At 49.2% G+C, this 17012-nt stretch overlaps 1 protein-coding gene across 1 annotated transcript in view; it reads left to right on the forward strand.

The window, feature by feature from the left end:
• EFHD1 (EF-hand domain family member D1) overlaps nt 1-17012 on the forward strand; it is a 48941-nt gene that overhangs the window by 16585 nt on the left and 15344 nt on the right. The window contains exons 2-3 of the mRNA XM_047773777.1: nt 10040-10187; nt 16783-16917. Coding sequence (XP_047629733.1) covers nt 10040-10187; nt 16783-16917 — 283 coding nt within the window. The remainder of the gene's footprint in view (nt 1-10039; nt 10188-16782; nt 16918-17012) is intronic.

A 17012-nucleotide genomic window follows, 5' to 3' on the forward strand; every position in this document is an offset into this window, starting at 1 on the left:
ACGTGGAAAAAACTCAGCAGTGCAGAGGAGGGCTAGAAGGAAGACCTAGGAGAAAAAAAGGGATGCAAGGTCTTGGAATTACAAGTGTTTTGGGTTTTAATATCCTGAATTGCCTTTAATAAGAAAAATCTGGCAGCTCCTGTTGTAGCTCAGTGGAAATGAACCTAACTAGTATCCATGAGGATGTGTGTTCGATCCCTGGCCCTCCTCAGTGGGTTAAGGATCCAGCGTTGTGCCAGCTATTGTGTAGGTCACAGACACACCTTGGATCTCTTGTTGCTGTGGCTGGGGTACAGGCCAGCAGCTCTAGCTCCCTTTCGACTCCTAGCCTGGGAATGTCCATATGCTGCAGGTGCAGCCCTAAAAAGAAAAAAGGAAAATCTGGGTTAAAATTTAAATTATAGAAAAAAACCGGAGGCGTTCCTGTTGTGAATGAACCTGAGTAGGATCCGTGAGGATGCAGGTTCGATTCCTGGCCTCACTGAGTGGGTTAAGGACCCAGGGTTGCTGGGAGCTATGGGGTAGGTCGCAGATGTGGCTCTGACCCTGCTTTGTGGGGGCCACGGTGTAGGCCGGCAGCAGCAGCAGCTCCGGCCCGGGCAGGTGCTGCTCCTTTTCCCTGGGGCTGGATTCCAAATTGCAGGGCATGTGCTGGAATGTTTGTGGGGGGGAAGGGGTGAGCAAAGGAGGTTTCTGGAATGAGGAAAACAAGTCCAGTTGCCTTCATTTTCCCCAAAGGCCCCAAGGTTTGGTGTAAGATGCCCTGTTTGCAGATGGCCTTGTCTAAGGGAATTCTCACACTGCAATTCCTGAGGAGAGGGGCTCTGAGCAGGCTTCGCTCCCTGGCTCAGCCTCGGGGGGCTCTCCTGGGGGTCCTCTCCTCCAGCTGCCTTCAGCCACACCCACCGTGGAGTGAAGCTGTTGGTAGATGTTGTCCTGTAACCTTCAGAAGGGCCTTTATCCCTGTAACAGCGTCCCCCAGAAACTTCTTTCGGTCTCAGCCTTGGCTGACTGGTCTCTGTCTCTCACTGTCCCTGGAGGGGAACCTTTGGGTTCCATGAGGGCTGACCCGATAGCAAGTCTTCCTTCCCCCCAAACCTGTCGCTAGTGGCTGTGATGCCCAGCCCTGAGGTCAGGGGGTGGGCTTGGGGCTCAAGCTGGGGAATGCCCTCCCCGTGCCCTAAACCCCAGGCTAACCTTGCTAGGCCTAGGGACCGTGGGGTTGGTTGACCTGGATGGGCCTGGTTTCTTCATCAGCATGACAGTGAAGCTCAGAGGAACACTGGAGGGTTAAATCTCCAGTGTTAAATAAATTAGTGAATTTTATGGCCGCACCCGTGGCGTATCATAGCTCCCAGGCCAGGGGTTGAATCCCAGCCACAGCTGCGACCTCTGCCACAGCTGTAGCAACACCGGATCCTTTAACCCACTGAGCTGGGCTGGGGATTGTACCCGAACCTCCACAGTGACTGAAACCACGGCAGATGGGTTCTTAACCCCTGCGCCATAGTGACAACTCCCAATCTGACAGGCTGCGTTGGTGAGCCTGTTTCTTCAGATGTTTGGGAGACATCAGTATTGCCTTGGTCAAACTTTAATCATTTTAATTTTGATAAATTTGGTCAAACGTTCATCATTTCACATATGGGGGCATAAAGTTGACGCCTCTTCAAGACCAAAATCAGATCCACACGCATGCAGGACTCAGCAACGTGGCTGCTATTATTTCTGCCACAGTCATCGGCAATAATAAAAGGCGTGACTCTCACGATTGATTAACTGGTGCTTTGTTTGTTGGGGCACTGCCTATGCCCTCTCTCCCCTGGCTCCCCACCAAGTTAAGGAGCACAGAGTAAAATCTCAGTTAATGATCTTTCCTGCTTTCTCTTGCTCCCACGTCAAGCGAGGCACTGGGCTTGGAAGCCCAGGCTGGTTCTGAGCCACAGGAATCGGCTTCACCGCGTACCCCAGCTTTCACCACCTGTCAAGTGGGGTGGCTCATTGAATTAAATGAGGTGACTTAGCACAGTACCCGGCACTTAGTAAGCACTCAATAAACACTAAACACAGGCGGCTCCTATTAATTTTTCATAGGGCTGTTGTAAAGATGAAAGAATTAGTCGATGTGAGACTGTCTTGTGAACAGCAAAGCAGATCATTTGTAGTTATTAGGAGCTCTGAATCCCACTATGTGTGTTAAACATGTGTTGGATGCTTTGAGGGGGCAAATAAAACAGTAAGGCCACGAGGGGGCGGGGGGGGGGGGACCTGGGGGGCTTTCCTGCCTGTCTTGCAAATGCAGGCCCGGAGGGAAGCAGCAGCTTGGGTCAAGACTATGATTCGGGTTCGATCCCTGGCCAGGAATCGAACATGCTATGGGGGTGACCAAAAAAAAAAAAAAAAAGAAAAAAATAAAGAGGGCAGGATGTGCTTCTGGATTATGACTCCCAGGTCCACGGGGAGGGGTGGGGACACTTCTGATGTGGTCACTTTATAGTCCTGCCAGGACGTAACTGCGGCGCTTGGCTGGTGCTTTATGCAGGAACAAAGGGACGCGGTGTTTACTGAGTCCCTGGGAGTGGAGGCGGTGGCTGGCTCGTGACCCCTTTCTTCCCTGCCCTTCTCGCTTTGGAGATGTCCTTTCTCAGTCCACACACCAGCTTTGTCCCTGTGCCAAACCAGTGCTCCCAGCAGGATGCCGACGGCGCCTGCTTTCGCTGCAACTTCGGCCCTTTCCTCTGACTGGGATTTGCCCGCAGACGTGGTGGGCTTCTGCTCCCCTGCACATGCTCAGCAAATCTGTCAAACCCAAACTTCCTGCCTATGTAAAGAAATTGAAGGAGTTCCCATCGTGGCTTAGAGGGTTAAGAACTCGACTAGTATCCGTGAGGATGCAGATTCAGTCCCTGGCCTCGCTCAGTGGGTTAGGGATCTGGTGTTGCCATGAGCTGTGGTGTAGGTCGCAGACTCGGCTGGATCTGCTGTTGCTGTGACTGTGGTGTAGGCCAGCAGCTGCAGCTCCAATCCCCTAGCCTGGGAACTTCCTAAAAGAAAAAAAAATTGGAACGCCTTTAGCCTGTGGCCCAGACTTTGCCAAGGCCCTTCCTCACATATTTGTCCCTTTGCTTAGGCCTGGAGAATGTTTCAGGTTTGAGGGCCTAAAAGAGGTTTTCTGTCCTTCTTGACTCTTCAGAACCCCAGAAAGGCAGGGGTCAGGCCTGCGAGCCCCTCCCTGCACGTGGGCCCCATCCGAGAGCCCTTGGTGCTGGGGAGGCGGGGCTCGCTGCGGGCTCAGGTGAATGGGAAGCCTGGTCCTTCCTGCCTCTGCTGGGTGGGGATAAACGCCTGCCCGTGTTCTCTGACCTTCTCTTGTCACAGTTCATCTTCTGCTTCTGGGGTCCCTTTCCCCTCTTCAGTTGCTCCCTCCCCTGCCTCTCTTCTCTGCATTCAGACCCTAACCCTCTGCAAAGGGGGTCCTGGTGTCTCTGCAAATTCGTTGGAACCGAATGCTGAGCAGCGGGCAGAGGATGTTCAGAGGCGAACACAAAGGTCGTTTGCCTGGCCGCCCTTCTAATGCAGATTCGCCCAGAGAATTTGCCCGTTTCCCAAAGTGTTTTCCTTGGAACACTAGATTGCCAAGACGCGCCTTCTCTAGTGGAAAACCTGGACAGTAGAGGATTATGTGGTCAGATGAGTCTGGGAGCTCTTCCCTCTGCTACGTTTCAGACACATGACCATATGGAAGGCTCTGGAAGGTTCCACACTAAAGAAGCCTGTTTACTTTGGTTTTTTTAATGATAATTTTATTTTATGTTTTAGTTTTATCGATTTATATTGATTTACAATGGAAGCCTGTTTACTCGCAGCAGGACTCTCTGTAATAGAAACTGTCCCTCTGGCCTGTTTGTAAGCTCTTCTCACCCCAGGTCTTGTGCCAGCTGTTTTTGCCAGAAAGCTCTTCCTTGCGCTTGGCTTACAGCCTGTCTCTGTCATGTCCACACACAGAGCCAGTCCTCCTGGAATGTTCTTGGGAAGTTTATTTACTTATTTGTTTTGTCTTTTTAGGGCCACACCCACTGTGTATGGAAGTCCCCGGGGCCAGGGGTGGAATTGGAGCTATAGCCACTGGCCTACGCCACAGCCACAGCAACGCCAGATCCGAGCTGCATCTGTGACCTACACCACAGCTCACGGCGACACCAGATCTTTAATCCACTGAATGAGGCCAGGGATGGAACCTGTGCCCTCATGGATGCTAGTCAGACTCGTTTCTGTTGAACCACGACGGGAACTCCAGGACGTTTAAATGAATAATCTGAAGACAGCGCTTCAGGTGCCGCAGCCGAATACTCCCAGCTCCTTCTGCTCCATCCTGGCACAGGGTCTTGTCTGTTCACCTTTCCGGGTGCCCCCGCCTATCAGGCCCCCCAAAGTGTGGGACTGGCCTGGAGTGGAACAGACTCATGACGGGCCAGGGCTGTGCCCCTTTATTTGGGCTTCAGGGCTTTGTGTTCTTGCTGTCATTTTCACCCCGTGGGGTTCAGCAGCCTCGTGAGCTCACTGGAGTGTCGCCTGTGTCCACATGTCATCCCCGAGCCACTGGTCTCTATTTCCCTGGGGACCTGAACCTGAGAGATCAATTGGGAGGACTGGGTTATAGGACCTTGCCTTTTTCCTTTTAAAATTGTGGTAAGGTGGGAGTTCCCATTGCGGCTCAGTGGAAATGAATCTCATTAGCATCCATGAGGACGCAGGTTCGATCCCTGGCCTCATTCAGTGGGTTAAGAATCTGGCATTGCTGTGAGGTGTGCTGTAGCTCGCAGATGTGGCTTAGATCTGACGTGGCTGTGGCTGTGGGGTAGGCCAGTGGCTATACCTCCTGTTGGACCCCTAGCCTGGGAACCTCCGTATGCCCAGGGTGTGGCCCTAAAAAACAACAACAACAACAACAAAACAAAACACCAAACTGTGGTAAGGTGTATATAACTTAAGGGGCCAGCATACTTCTACTGTGGGACTCTGCCCTAAGATGTATAACTTAAAACTTTTCATTTTTCAGAGTTCCTATTGTGGCTCGCAGGTTAAGAATCCGACTAGTATCATGAGGATTCGGGCTCTATCCTTGGCCTCGCTTGATGGGCATTGCTGTAAGCTGCGGTGTAGGTCGTAGATGCAGCTAGGATCCCGCATGGCCATGGATATGCTGTAGGCTGGTACCACTAGCCCAGGAACTTCCATATGCTGCAAATATGGCCATAAAAAGAAAAAGATAAAATTTACCATTGTAACCATTTGTTTTTGGCTGCGCCATGGCATGTGGAATTTCTCAGGGCTAGGGATCGAACCCTGAGCCATAGTAGTGACAAGGCCAAGTCCTTAATTGTTAGGCCACCCAGGAATTCCTCTCTTTTTTTTTTCTCTTTTTTGTCTTTTTCTAGGGCCGCACCCGTGGCACATGGAAGTTCCCAGGCTAGGGATCTAATCGGAGCTGTAGCCACTGGCCTGCGCCAGAGCCACAGCAACGCCAGATCCGAGCCGAGTCTGCGACGTACACCACAGCTCACGGCAATGCCGGATCCTTAACCCATTGAGTGAGGCCAGGGATCGAACCCTCAACCTCATGGTTCCCAGTCGGATTCATTAACCACTGAGCCGCGATGGGAACTCCTCCTTTCTTTCTTTTTAAGGCTGAATAATGTTCTGCTGAATTACACACCCCACTTTGTTTCTCCATTCATCCGTCGATGGTCACTTGGGTTGTTGCTGCCTTTGGTGACTGTGAATAGTGCTGCTATGAACGTGATGCCAATATCCATGTGAGCCCCTGCTTTCAGGTTTGGGTACATATTCAGAAGCAAAATTACTTCTATGTTCAGGACCTCGTGTTCATCCTTGCTCTGTTTTATCCCTGGATATCACCAGTTGCTGAGATTTGGGGGGCCTGGATTCTGCCCCAGGTTTGTGTCACCAGCACATCTGAGAGTTAGCACCCTTCTTAGGTGGCCCTACCACAACTAATAGGAAATCCACTGAACTGTATGGGCAGCTACTCCTGTACAGCTAGCAAGAAACTTTGCTGACTCTGGCAGAGATAACAGGTGCATCATGGTTTTCTGTTGGACCAGCTCGATAACCTTGTTTCAAAAACAAATAAGTGGGGTTCCTGCTGTGGTGCAGCAGAAATGAATCTGACCAGAAACCACGAGGTGGCAGGTTTGATCCCTGGCCTCTCTCAGTGGGTTAAGGATCTGCCGTTGCAGGGAGCTGTGATGTAGGTTGCAGACGCAGCTCAGATCCTATGTTGCTGTGGCTATGGTGTAGGCCAGCAGCTGTAGTTCCAATAGACCCCTAGCCTGGGAACCTCTGTATCCTGTGGGTGTGGCCCTAAAAGGGAAAAAAAAAGACAAAAAAAAAAGTCCACTAAGCATATGAAATCGAAATTCTACTCTTGGATATATACCCAGGGGAAATGCAAACATATGTCCATACAGAAACTTGTACATGAGTGTCCATATTATTATTATTATTATTGTGCTTTTTTTTTTTTTTTTAGGGCTGCACCCGCAGCATACAGAGGTTCCCAGGCTAGGGGTCTAATTGGAGCTACAGCTGCTGGCCTACACCACAGCCACAGCAACATCAGATCCAAGCTGCGTCTGCGACCTACACCACAGCTCATGGCATCGCCGGATCCTTAGCCCACTGAGCGAGGCCAGGGATCGAACCCTCCACCTCATGGTTCCTAGTCAGATTCGTTTCCGCTGTGCCATGGCAGGAACTCCCACAGCAGCATTATTCATAACAGTTGCAAGTGAAACAACCCAAATGTCCAGCAGCTGATGAATGCATAAACAAAATATTGTATACAATAGACTATTATTTGGCAATAAATAAAAAGAATAAAGTGTTGACTGATAATGTGCTGCAGCGAGGGTGAACCTTGAAACATGATGCTAAATGAAGAAAGCCAGACACAAAAGGCCACATAGTGTCTGCTTCTGTGTATGCGAAGGGTCCAGAACAGGTAAATCCACAGAGACAGAAGGCAAACTAGTCATTGATGGAGGCTGGGGAGGAGGGAATGGGGAATGCCTGCTGCAGGGCGTGAATTTCTTTTCTTGGCGGAGCCTGTGGCACATGGAAGTTCCTGGGCCAGGGATCAAACCTGCACCATGGCAGCAATCTGAGCCACAGCTGTGACAACACCAGATCCTTAACCCACTGAGCCACAGGGAGCTCCTTGAATTGCTTTCTTTTGGGCTGATGAACACGAGGAGGAATTAGATAGTGATGATGGCTGTGCAAGCTCGTGGGCACGCCAAAAATCACTGAGCTGTGCAGTTTAAGAGCGAAGTTTGCAGTTCCTGTTGTGGTGCGGCGGAAATGAATCCGACTGGCATCCATAAGGATGCGGGTTCGATCCCTGGCCTCGCTCAGTGGGTTAAAGATCTGGCATTGCCGTGACCTGTGGTGTAGGTTGCAGTTGAGGCTGGGATCTGGCATTGCTATGGCGGTGGTGTAGGCTGGCATCTGTAGCACCTAGTTCTACTCCTAGCCTGGGAACTTCCATATGCTGCATGTGTGGCCCTAAAAATAGATAAATAAATAAATAAATAAATAAATAATAGAAGTTTAAAAACAAGTGAACGAGACCAATCCTTGAATCACGGGAAACCCGTGGTGATCAATTGCTTCCTCTTTTAAGGGCTCGCAAACCATCCCTTGATAGTACAAGATCCTGGACTGGTCCATCTGTGAGTCACACACTCTGCCCGCTCCCCGAGAGCCCAGAAGCACCTTGTTCCTTTCCACACCTGGAACACCTGTCTTGTCCTTCCAGGTCCCCAGAAGCCAAGAGGCTTCCAGGGGTCTCGTCTGGCAGTGGGAGCCCAGTGGGAGCACAGCGCTGCTGGGAGGCGGTGGCCTCTGCTGAGGAGCAGAGGACAGACAGTGCTGCTGGAGATCAGAGGAGGAGGGGGAGCTCCCCAAGCTCTGGGACAGAGAAAAGGCCACGGAGGGGTGGGTGGGTGGGCGGGTGGGGGTGTGCTCTGGGTGGGAGGAATGGCATGTGTTGGCCACCACAGCTGGAACGGACATGCTGGGGAGTCCTGGGCCTCATCTCCAGCACAACCACATGGGGCTCAAATACCACCAGCCCACAGAGTTAGATTTCTGGTTGCCCACAGGCTACATTTCTTGGCAGATGGAGGTGTGGTTCCCAAGAATGGTTTTCTTTTGTTGAGTTGGGAGTGGGCGTGATAGTGAAAAAGCCTGTTTCATTTGTATATGTATTTAAATTTTTTCACTGTAAAATACAGTTTGGTAAAATATATATAATGCTTACCATCTTTTTTTTTTTTTTTTTTTTTGCTTTTTAGGGTCACACCCACAGCATATGGAAGTTCCTAGGCTAGGGATTGAATTGGAGCTAGCTGCTGGCCTATGCCGCAGCCACAGCAATGCCAGATCTGAGTCGTGTCTGCCACCTACACCACAGCTCATGACAATGCTGGATCCTTAACCCACTGATCTGGGCCAGGGATTGAACCTGCGTCCTCATGGTTCCTAGTTGGTGTCATTACCGCTAAGCCACAACGGGAACTCCCAAACGGATTTGTATTTTAAAGGTTGATCTTCATACCTGAGCAGCAAGGGATCTCTAAGAAGTGGAAAAATAGGATGGACTTGATGGAAGAAGAGCCAGGGAGTGTGTGAGAAAACTCTGTAACAGCCCAAGCATGTAGAGAAGGGTAGGGAGTGGTGGAGTGCCTGGGGCAGAAGGACAGAGGCTGACGAGGGCTCCCATGGGGGCTGACCCAGGCACCTGGGAGTAGAGGCCACGGTCGGGATCCCCCTGTGGGGAGGCCGGGTTTGTTTCCAGGCAGTTTGGCTGGGGGGCTGGAGGGACAGCAGAGGTGCTGGCTCTGTGTTAAAACTCCGCCAAGGAGTTCCCATCGTGGTTCAGTGGTTAACGAACCCAACTAGTAACTGCGAGGTTGCAGGTTCGATCCCTGGCCTTGCTCAGTGGGTTAAGGATCCAGCACTGCCATGAGCTGTGGTGTAGGTCACAGACACAGCTCAGATCCCATGTTGCTCTGGCTGTGGTGTAAGCCGGCAGCTACAGCTCCGATTAGACCCCTAGCCTGGAAACCTCCAGATGCCTTGGGTGCAGCCCTAAAACGCAAAAATAAAAAAAAAAAAAAGGAAACTTCACTAAGAAGGCAGATCTAGGATCCAGCTCACACCTGTGACCATTCAGACCTGAGACCAGGCAGTGAGCCACAGGACAAAGCATGAGACCAGAGTGCTGGGGCCAGGCCTGATTCACGGCCCAGCACGGGGGCAGGAAGCAGCTTCCAGAGACAGGAGACTAAAGGATGAGAGGAGGGGTCGGTGGACATGAAGGTGGCAGAGGCCCAGGGGCCGGTGACCAAGGGGAGACTTGTGGGACTGTCAGTTGCTCTGGGTAATGGAATGGATATAGGGGGCATCCTCGGACATGTCCCATGGTCCAGCGTCAAGAGGCTCTTGAGGTTTGTTGACTGAAACTGGGAAAAACAAAGGGACCCAGGCATGCTTTTCATGCTCAAGAAACTTACAGAGATAAAAGTCATGAAAACAAGACCCACTTGTGTTGCATCGCACAGAACCTTAAGGTGTAGGAGGACAGAGAGGAGTCCCTTCCAGTGTGGTGACAGGTGGACAGTGCAGAGGAAAAGGCATTTGAGTCATTTTTCAGTAAACATGGTCAAAAGTATGACACAGTTAGGAGCTTCTGCTGTGACACAGTGGATTAAGAATCCAACTGCAGTGGCTTGGGTTGTTGCAGAGGCTTGTGGCTTTGATCCCCGTCCCTGCATAGTGGGTTAAGACATTCAGTTGTGCAGCAGTGGTGGTTCAGATTCCATCTCTGGCCCAGGAACTTCCATATCCTGCAGGGCAGCCATCAAGTTAGAAAAAAAAAAAAAAAGATTACGCGTTTAGTAGATTAGCCAGCATCCTTTCATTCCTCAACAACGGGCTGTCTTTGGCCCCACAGATACGATGCTGGTCGGGATGGCTACATTGACCTGATGGAGCTGAAGCTGATGATGGAGAAGCTGGGCGCCCCCCAGACCCACCTGGGCCTGAAGAGCATGATCAAGGAGGTGGACGAGGACTTTGATGGCAAACTCAGCTTCCGCGAGGTACCTGTGTCTTGTTGGCCCCAAGCTCCTGGTTCCTGAGAGAACTGCAGATTTACAGCCCCTGGAGTGCAAATGGCTTGGATGTTTGACTTACAGCTCTGCTTTTTTCTTGTTGGCTGAACCTGCAGAAGTTCCCTGGCCAGGGATCAAACCCTCATCACAGCAGCGACCAGAGCTACAGCAGTGGTAATGCCAGATCCTGAACCCACTGAGCCAACAGGGAACTCCCCTTACAGTTCTGCTTTTTATTTATTTATTTATTTATTTTAGGGCCGCACCCGAGGCATATGGAAGTTCCCAGGCTAGGGGTCAAATCAGAGCTACAGCTGCCAGCCTATGCCACACAACAACCCTGGATCCGAGCTGCGTCTGCGACCTACACTGCAGCTCACAGCAATGCCGGATCATTAACCATGGAGCAGGGCCAGGGATCAAATCTGCATCCTCATGGATACTAGTCGGGTTTCTTTACTGCTGAGCCACAACAGGAACTCCATACAGTTCTGCTTTTTAAAAATATCTTTAAGGAGCTAGTGAACCACAGTGCTGACATGGAAAATGCTTAGCAAGCAGATTGAAAGTCAATGTGGGTAGCATAACCTCATTTGGGTAAAATGGCAAATATTGAGAAATCCAGAGGGTTTTTCACCAAAATATCCATTCTGGATGTTTGTGGGTGCAACGTTGGTGGTTTTATAATTTTATATTTAAAAATATATTTAAACTGTAAATTTGTATAATAAACATTTTAAAATGGTAAAAAAGCAAAAACAAACAAACAAAAAAAGCAAAGCAATTATGCAAAGGGTCTTACTCTGTGCCCAGGACCTGCTCCCTCAAACAGGTCCAAGGATGGTTTTTTGGTCTTTGAAACCCTGAAATTGTGGGCCAAATCCACCTGGTCCCCCAAAAGGTGAAAACCTCAGCCGTTTTTATTTCAGTGCATAAATCTTAAGCCATTAGTTTTCTTCCATGGCAAGGATACAGCCCCACAGGGATGGGAATTACATGTCTGTGTAATTATTATTATCTTCCTTCCTTCCTTCCTTCCTTCCTTCCTTCCTTCCTTCCTTCCTTCCTTCCTTCCTTCCTTCCTTCCTTCCTTCCTTTCTTTCTTTCTTTCTTTCTTTCTTTCTTTCTTTCTTTCTTTCTTTCTTTCTTTCAGGACCACACTCACAGCATATGGAGGTTTCCAGCCTAGGGGTCCAATCGGAGCTGTAGTCGCTGGCCTTTACCTGAGTCACAGCAACGTGGGACCCGAGCTGCGTCTGTGACCTATACCACAGTTCACAGCAACGCTGGGATCCTTAACCCACTGAGCGAGGCCAGGGATCGAACCTGAGTCCTCATGGATGCTAGTTAACCGCTGAGCCACGACGGGAACTCCTTGTGTAAATATTACTGAAAGGCCTTTAGATACGTCAGTGTGACCTGGTTTTAGAACAACTTTGGTGACACCATCCAGGCTAAAGCTTTGGCCACTGGGAACTGTGGGTCCCGTTTGCTCCTCCGGCCTCAACCTCCCTAGGGTGGGTCCCTGGCAGCCCTGGCTGTGCTGGGTTGCACCTCTGCCTGGTTATGGTTGATTAGACCACGGACAGACCTCTGGCCAGACTAGGTCACCTGGACCCTCTATCTGGGAATTTGAAGTTAGAGCTGCATGTTGGCTCTGCAGGTGGCTATTCCCTCAAGAATAACTCGAGGTGGGGTGGCCATTTTCTACCATGTGGTCTGGGCATGAGAGCTGGAGAGGAGAAGTTGCCTCCAATCCCAAGAATGTTGCCTCTCCCTGTTTCAGTCCTCTTCCAGACCCCTGAATTTTATCCCTGGTTTTTTTGAGACATCCTTGTTATATAGTGAACACTTCCTTTTTGCTTAAGCCAACAAGTGTATTTCTGTCACTTGCCACCTAAGGGCTCTAACTAATATGGGAAGGTGCTTGCATCGCCAAGCAGAGCTGTGAAATTCAACATTTCCTTGCATTTATTAGAAACATTTGATAGCTTGTGTCTGAACCTGCTCTTTAGCTTTGTTAATTCTCTCTGTTTCTTTGTTTTCTGCTTCTCTTTCCCTCCCCCTCTTTGCTCAGAGTCACAGCTCGGACACTTTCCAAATCGCTGCAACATACCAGTCTTTGTGGGCTATAAATAGGAAGACAAACAAGGCTGGGCAGTTGGAGAAATTGTCATTCAGGGGTTGGTGATTGTAATAGATTAAATGGGGAAGTCTGACTTGCCATGCTTTATGGAAGGCTGATATTTTTCAGGTTGAGCTGGATTTTTGCTTTCTTCTTTAACCTCCCAGGGCAGGTGGGGGGACCCCTAAATTGACAGAGATGCTGGTGATCATCTGCTGAGCTGGCAGAGGGAGAGTGAGCACACGTGGCTGGGACCTGCTCTGGGGAAAGACCCTTGTGAGAAAAATGCATTTCAGAGATGCAGAAAGCCCCCCCCTCACTCCCCCCACAGTCACTGGGATTGCTGCTGGCCTGGGGATGGTGCCCCATCTTTCCTAAGTTGCTTCTCTGTGTGGAGGGGTTACCTGTTTTGTGTTTGCCTTCTGGGCGCCTTCTGTAACTAACTGCTTTGAGAATGGGTACCGTACTGGGCGACTGATGGATATCTGACCCCTTCTGTCTGCCGGAAGCTCATGTTTGCAGCACTAAAGTCTTAGCTGCTTTCAGTCTCTTTCTTAAGAGCCTGACCACAACTGTCCCCCACCTTCAACAGGCTTTTATTTATTTATTTTTTATAGCCTGGCATATGGAAGGTCCCAGGCTGGCCATTGAATCAGAGCTGCAGCCCATGTCACAGCCACAGCAATGCCAGACCTGAGTCACATCTGTGATCTACAGCACAGCTCACGGCACCGCCCTTTCTTTAACCCATTGAGCGGAGCCAGGGATTGAACCCACATCCTTACAGAGCCTAGGTTGGGTCCTTAACCTGCTGAGCCGCAGTGGGAACTCCAACAGGTTTGATTTCTAAGACTTCTTTGGAGCCAGTATTCTGGCTCTGCTAGTCTGCAGCAAACTGAATCTTTGCCGGCCTCTAGTGAGAGAGTTTGAAGCTGCAGGTGGATGAACTTGGCATTTCTGTTGAGCCAAACTGACCACTTCGGGCTCCGGGAAGCTGAAAGTCCTTGAACGGCTTGCTTTACTGCTTTGCTTTATATTTGGCCATGTCACAGTGGAGTCGGGGGCCTCTGGAAGCGAGAATGACAAAGAAAGACGTGTCAGCAAAGCGTTTTGGGGATGGTGGAGATGGGAGCTGAGACATCCACTTAGGGAAACACACTTCCCTCTAGGAATTAGGAGCATTAGCAGTAAAAGGAACTTGAGTTGGAGTCTGGGAAATCTCTTGAAGTTGTTCTACCTCTCACTCTGCTTTTTCTTTTTTTTTTCTTTCTTTTTTTTTTGGTCTTTTTGCCTTTTCTAGGGCTGCTCCTGCAGCATATGGAGGTTCCCAGGCTAGGGGTCGAATCAGAGCTGTAGCTGCCAGCTAATGCCAGAGCCACAGCAACATGGGATCCGAGCCAAGTCTGCGACCTACACCACAACTCACGGCAACGCCAGATCCTTAACCCTCTGAGCAAGGCCAGGGATCGAACCCACATCCTCATGGTTCTTAGTCGGACTTGTTAACCACTGAGCCATGACGGGAACTCCTCTCTCACTCTGCTTTAGGTTCACTTCTTTTCTTTTATTAATTTACTATGATTCTTTTTTCTTACTTTTTTTTATGGCCGCATCTGTGACATATGGAAGTTCCTCGGCTAGGGATTGAATCAGAGCTGCAGCTGCTGGCCTAGGCCACAACCACAACAATGCTGGATCTGAGCCACATCTGCAGCCTACACTGCAGCTCACAGCAATGCCAGATCCTTAACCCACTGATCGAAGCCAGGGATCGAACCCATGTCCTCACCGACACTCTTAACCCATTGAGTTACAACAGGAACTCCTTGGGGAAGCCAATCTCTAAAGGTGATAATCATGAAACAAACCCTGAAAAATTGAAGTTTCTTCTTAGGTACATGTATATTAGGCACTGGAAAACCCGAGAAGCTTCTCTCTGGGGTTATCCATTTCTATTCTTTCTAAATGGAAATATAAATACTAGAAGTTGAACAGCAATTGTTTGACAAATAGACTCACTAGAATTTTTGAAAGAAGAGAAGTAAAAAGCCACAAGACTGTCTTGGGGGCCATGGGACGTGTGCTGGTGGGGGTGGGGCGGGGACTGCTTTTGCGGGTTGGTGTTTTTATTTATGCAAACATTCTGCAGAGGTCTTGGTACAAGTTGACTTTAAAGACAAATTCATTCAGGTCACATTTGAATCTGGAGGAAGAGGATGGATTATTTAATGAATGACATGGGGATTACTAACTAACCATTTGGAGGAAAATAAGGTTAATGATCAACCTCACATGACAGATCAGAATAAATTTCAGAGATTAAATATTTACATGTTTTAGAAAAAGCCATAAACGCAACAGACGAAAACATGGTGATTGTTTCTGTAACCTTGGTGGCGAGGAAGGATTTTCTAAGTATAACTCTGATGAGAAAAAAGGAAAAGATTGATATATATTTTTTTTTTTTTGGCTTTTTAGGGCCGTACCTGCGGCATATGGAGATTCCCAGGCTAGGAGAGGAATCAGAGCTGTAGCCCCTGACCTAAGCCACGGCCACAGCAGTGCCAAATCCAAACTGTGTTTGCAGCCTACACCACAGCTCACGGCAAGACCGGACCCTTAACCCACTGAGTGAGGCCATCGAATCTGAGTCCTTGTGGATGCTAGTGCCACGGCGGGAACTCCAAGATCGATAACTTGAAAATTTTTATTATAAACAAAATTAAAAGGCAAGTGGCAGAGCTAAAATATTTGAAACATACCAGGTTCTATCTATAAAGATCCTTTAGAAAACACACACACTCACACACACACGCACACACACACACATATATATATATTTTTTTAAAGAAGACACCAAGAAAGGCAAGCCATTTAGAGCAAAAATAGGACACAAATGGAAAACAGGAACAGTTAAAAGAAGTCAGAAATATTGAATTATTTCATTTAAAAAATAGTACTTAGGGAGTTCCCTTCATGGTGCAGCAGAAACGAATCCAACTAGGAACCATGAGGTTGCAGGTTCGACCCCTGGCTTTGCTCAGTGGGTTAAGGATGAGGCATTGCTGTGGCTGTGGTGTAGGCTGGCGGCTACAGCTCCACTTAGACCCCTAGCCTGGGAACCTCCATATGCCTCGGGTGCGGCCCTAAAAAGGACAAAAAAAAAAAAATTAAAAAAAAAATAGTACTCTGAGGGTCTACTGGATATTTTTGTTTCATGGCTATAAACTAGATTGTTGACAATACTTTTTGCATTTGCAGACAATGCTTCCTTTTAAAAAATATTTACTTTTTAAAAATTAAAATATAATTGATTTACAGTTTCCATTGTGGCTCAGTGTGCTAGTATTCATGAGGATGTGCAGGCAATCCCTGGCCTTGCTCAGTGGTTTAAGGATCTGGTGTTGCTGCAAACTGCCTTGTAGGTCATAGATGCAGCTTAGATCTGGCATTACTGTGGCTGTGGTGTAGGCCAGCAGCTGCAATTCTGATTTGATTCCCTAGCCTGAGAACTTCCTTAGGCTGAGGATGCAGCCCTAAAAAAAGAAAAAGGGAAAAAAAAAGATTAAAGAAAGAAAGAAAAGAGTATAATTAATTTACAATGTTGTGCAGATAATGCTTCTTCTACTTTTTTTTGTTTTGCTTTTTAGGGCCACACCCACGGCCTGTTCCCAGGCTAGGGGTTGAATCAGAGCTGCAGCTGTCAGCCTGTGCCACAGCCACAGCAACCCTGGATCCATCCTTAACCCACTGAGTGAGGTCAGAGATCCAACCGTGTCCTCACGGACACCTCCCGGGTTCATTACTACTGAGCCACAATGGGAACTCCCCAGACAATGCTTCTTAAACATTGTGTAAATATTTCTGAGGGGAAGAGTCCCACTGGTGGAATTAGTTATTGGGTGAAAGCATTTTATTTTTGGTACATATTTCCCGAGTGCCCTCCAAAAAGTTTGACTCCACTTCCACTCCTATCAACTAGATAGCAGGGCACCTGTTCCTCTGCGTCCTTGCGGGAAAGTGGGCATGTTTTCATTTTTGATAAGGAAAAATTGGTCACACGCACACATCTACAGCCTTTTTTTGGGGTCTCTTTAGGGCCGCACCCACAGCCTATGGAAGTTCCCAGGCTTCTAGCCAGTCTGTAACTCTAGCAGGAGATGCAGCTGCTGGCCTGCATCACAGCCACAGCAACCCCAGATCCGAGCCACGTCTGCGACCTACACCACAGCTCATAGCAACACCGAATCCCTGACCCACTGAGCGAGGCCAAGGATTGAACCCAAGTCCTCATGGATACAAGTCAGATTCGCTTCTGCTGCACCACAATGGGAACTCCCACATCTATATCCTTTTGAATAGGCTTGGAGATAGCGACTCCAGCTCGGGCCAGCGGGGACTGCTGGGACTGTCTCGGGGGGGACGTTGCCTCTGACCCGACTCACCCTTCCCCCACAGTTCCTGCTCATATTCCACAAGGCTGCAGCGGGGGAACTGCAGGAAGACAGCGGGCTGATGGTGCTGGCGAAGCTTTCCGAAATCGACGTTGCCCTGGAGGGTGTCAAAGGTGCCAAGGACTTCTTTGAAGCCAAGGTAGGTGACTCCTTCTTGTGCCAACCCTCCCTGCACCCTGCCCCCTGCCTAACGGGAGCTCCCAGTCCCTGACCAGCTCATTAACTCCCTTAGGT

The sequence above is a fragment of the Phacochoerus africanus genome, chromosome 3, assembly GCF_016906955.1.
Source record: "Phacochoerus africanus isolate WHEZ1 chromosome 3, ROS_Pafr_v1, whole genome shotgun sequence".
Lineage (NCBI taxonomy): Eukaryota > Metazoa > Chordata > Mammalia > Artiodactyla > Suidae > Phacochoerus > Phacochoerus africanus.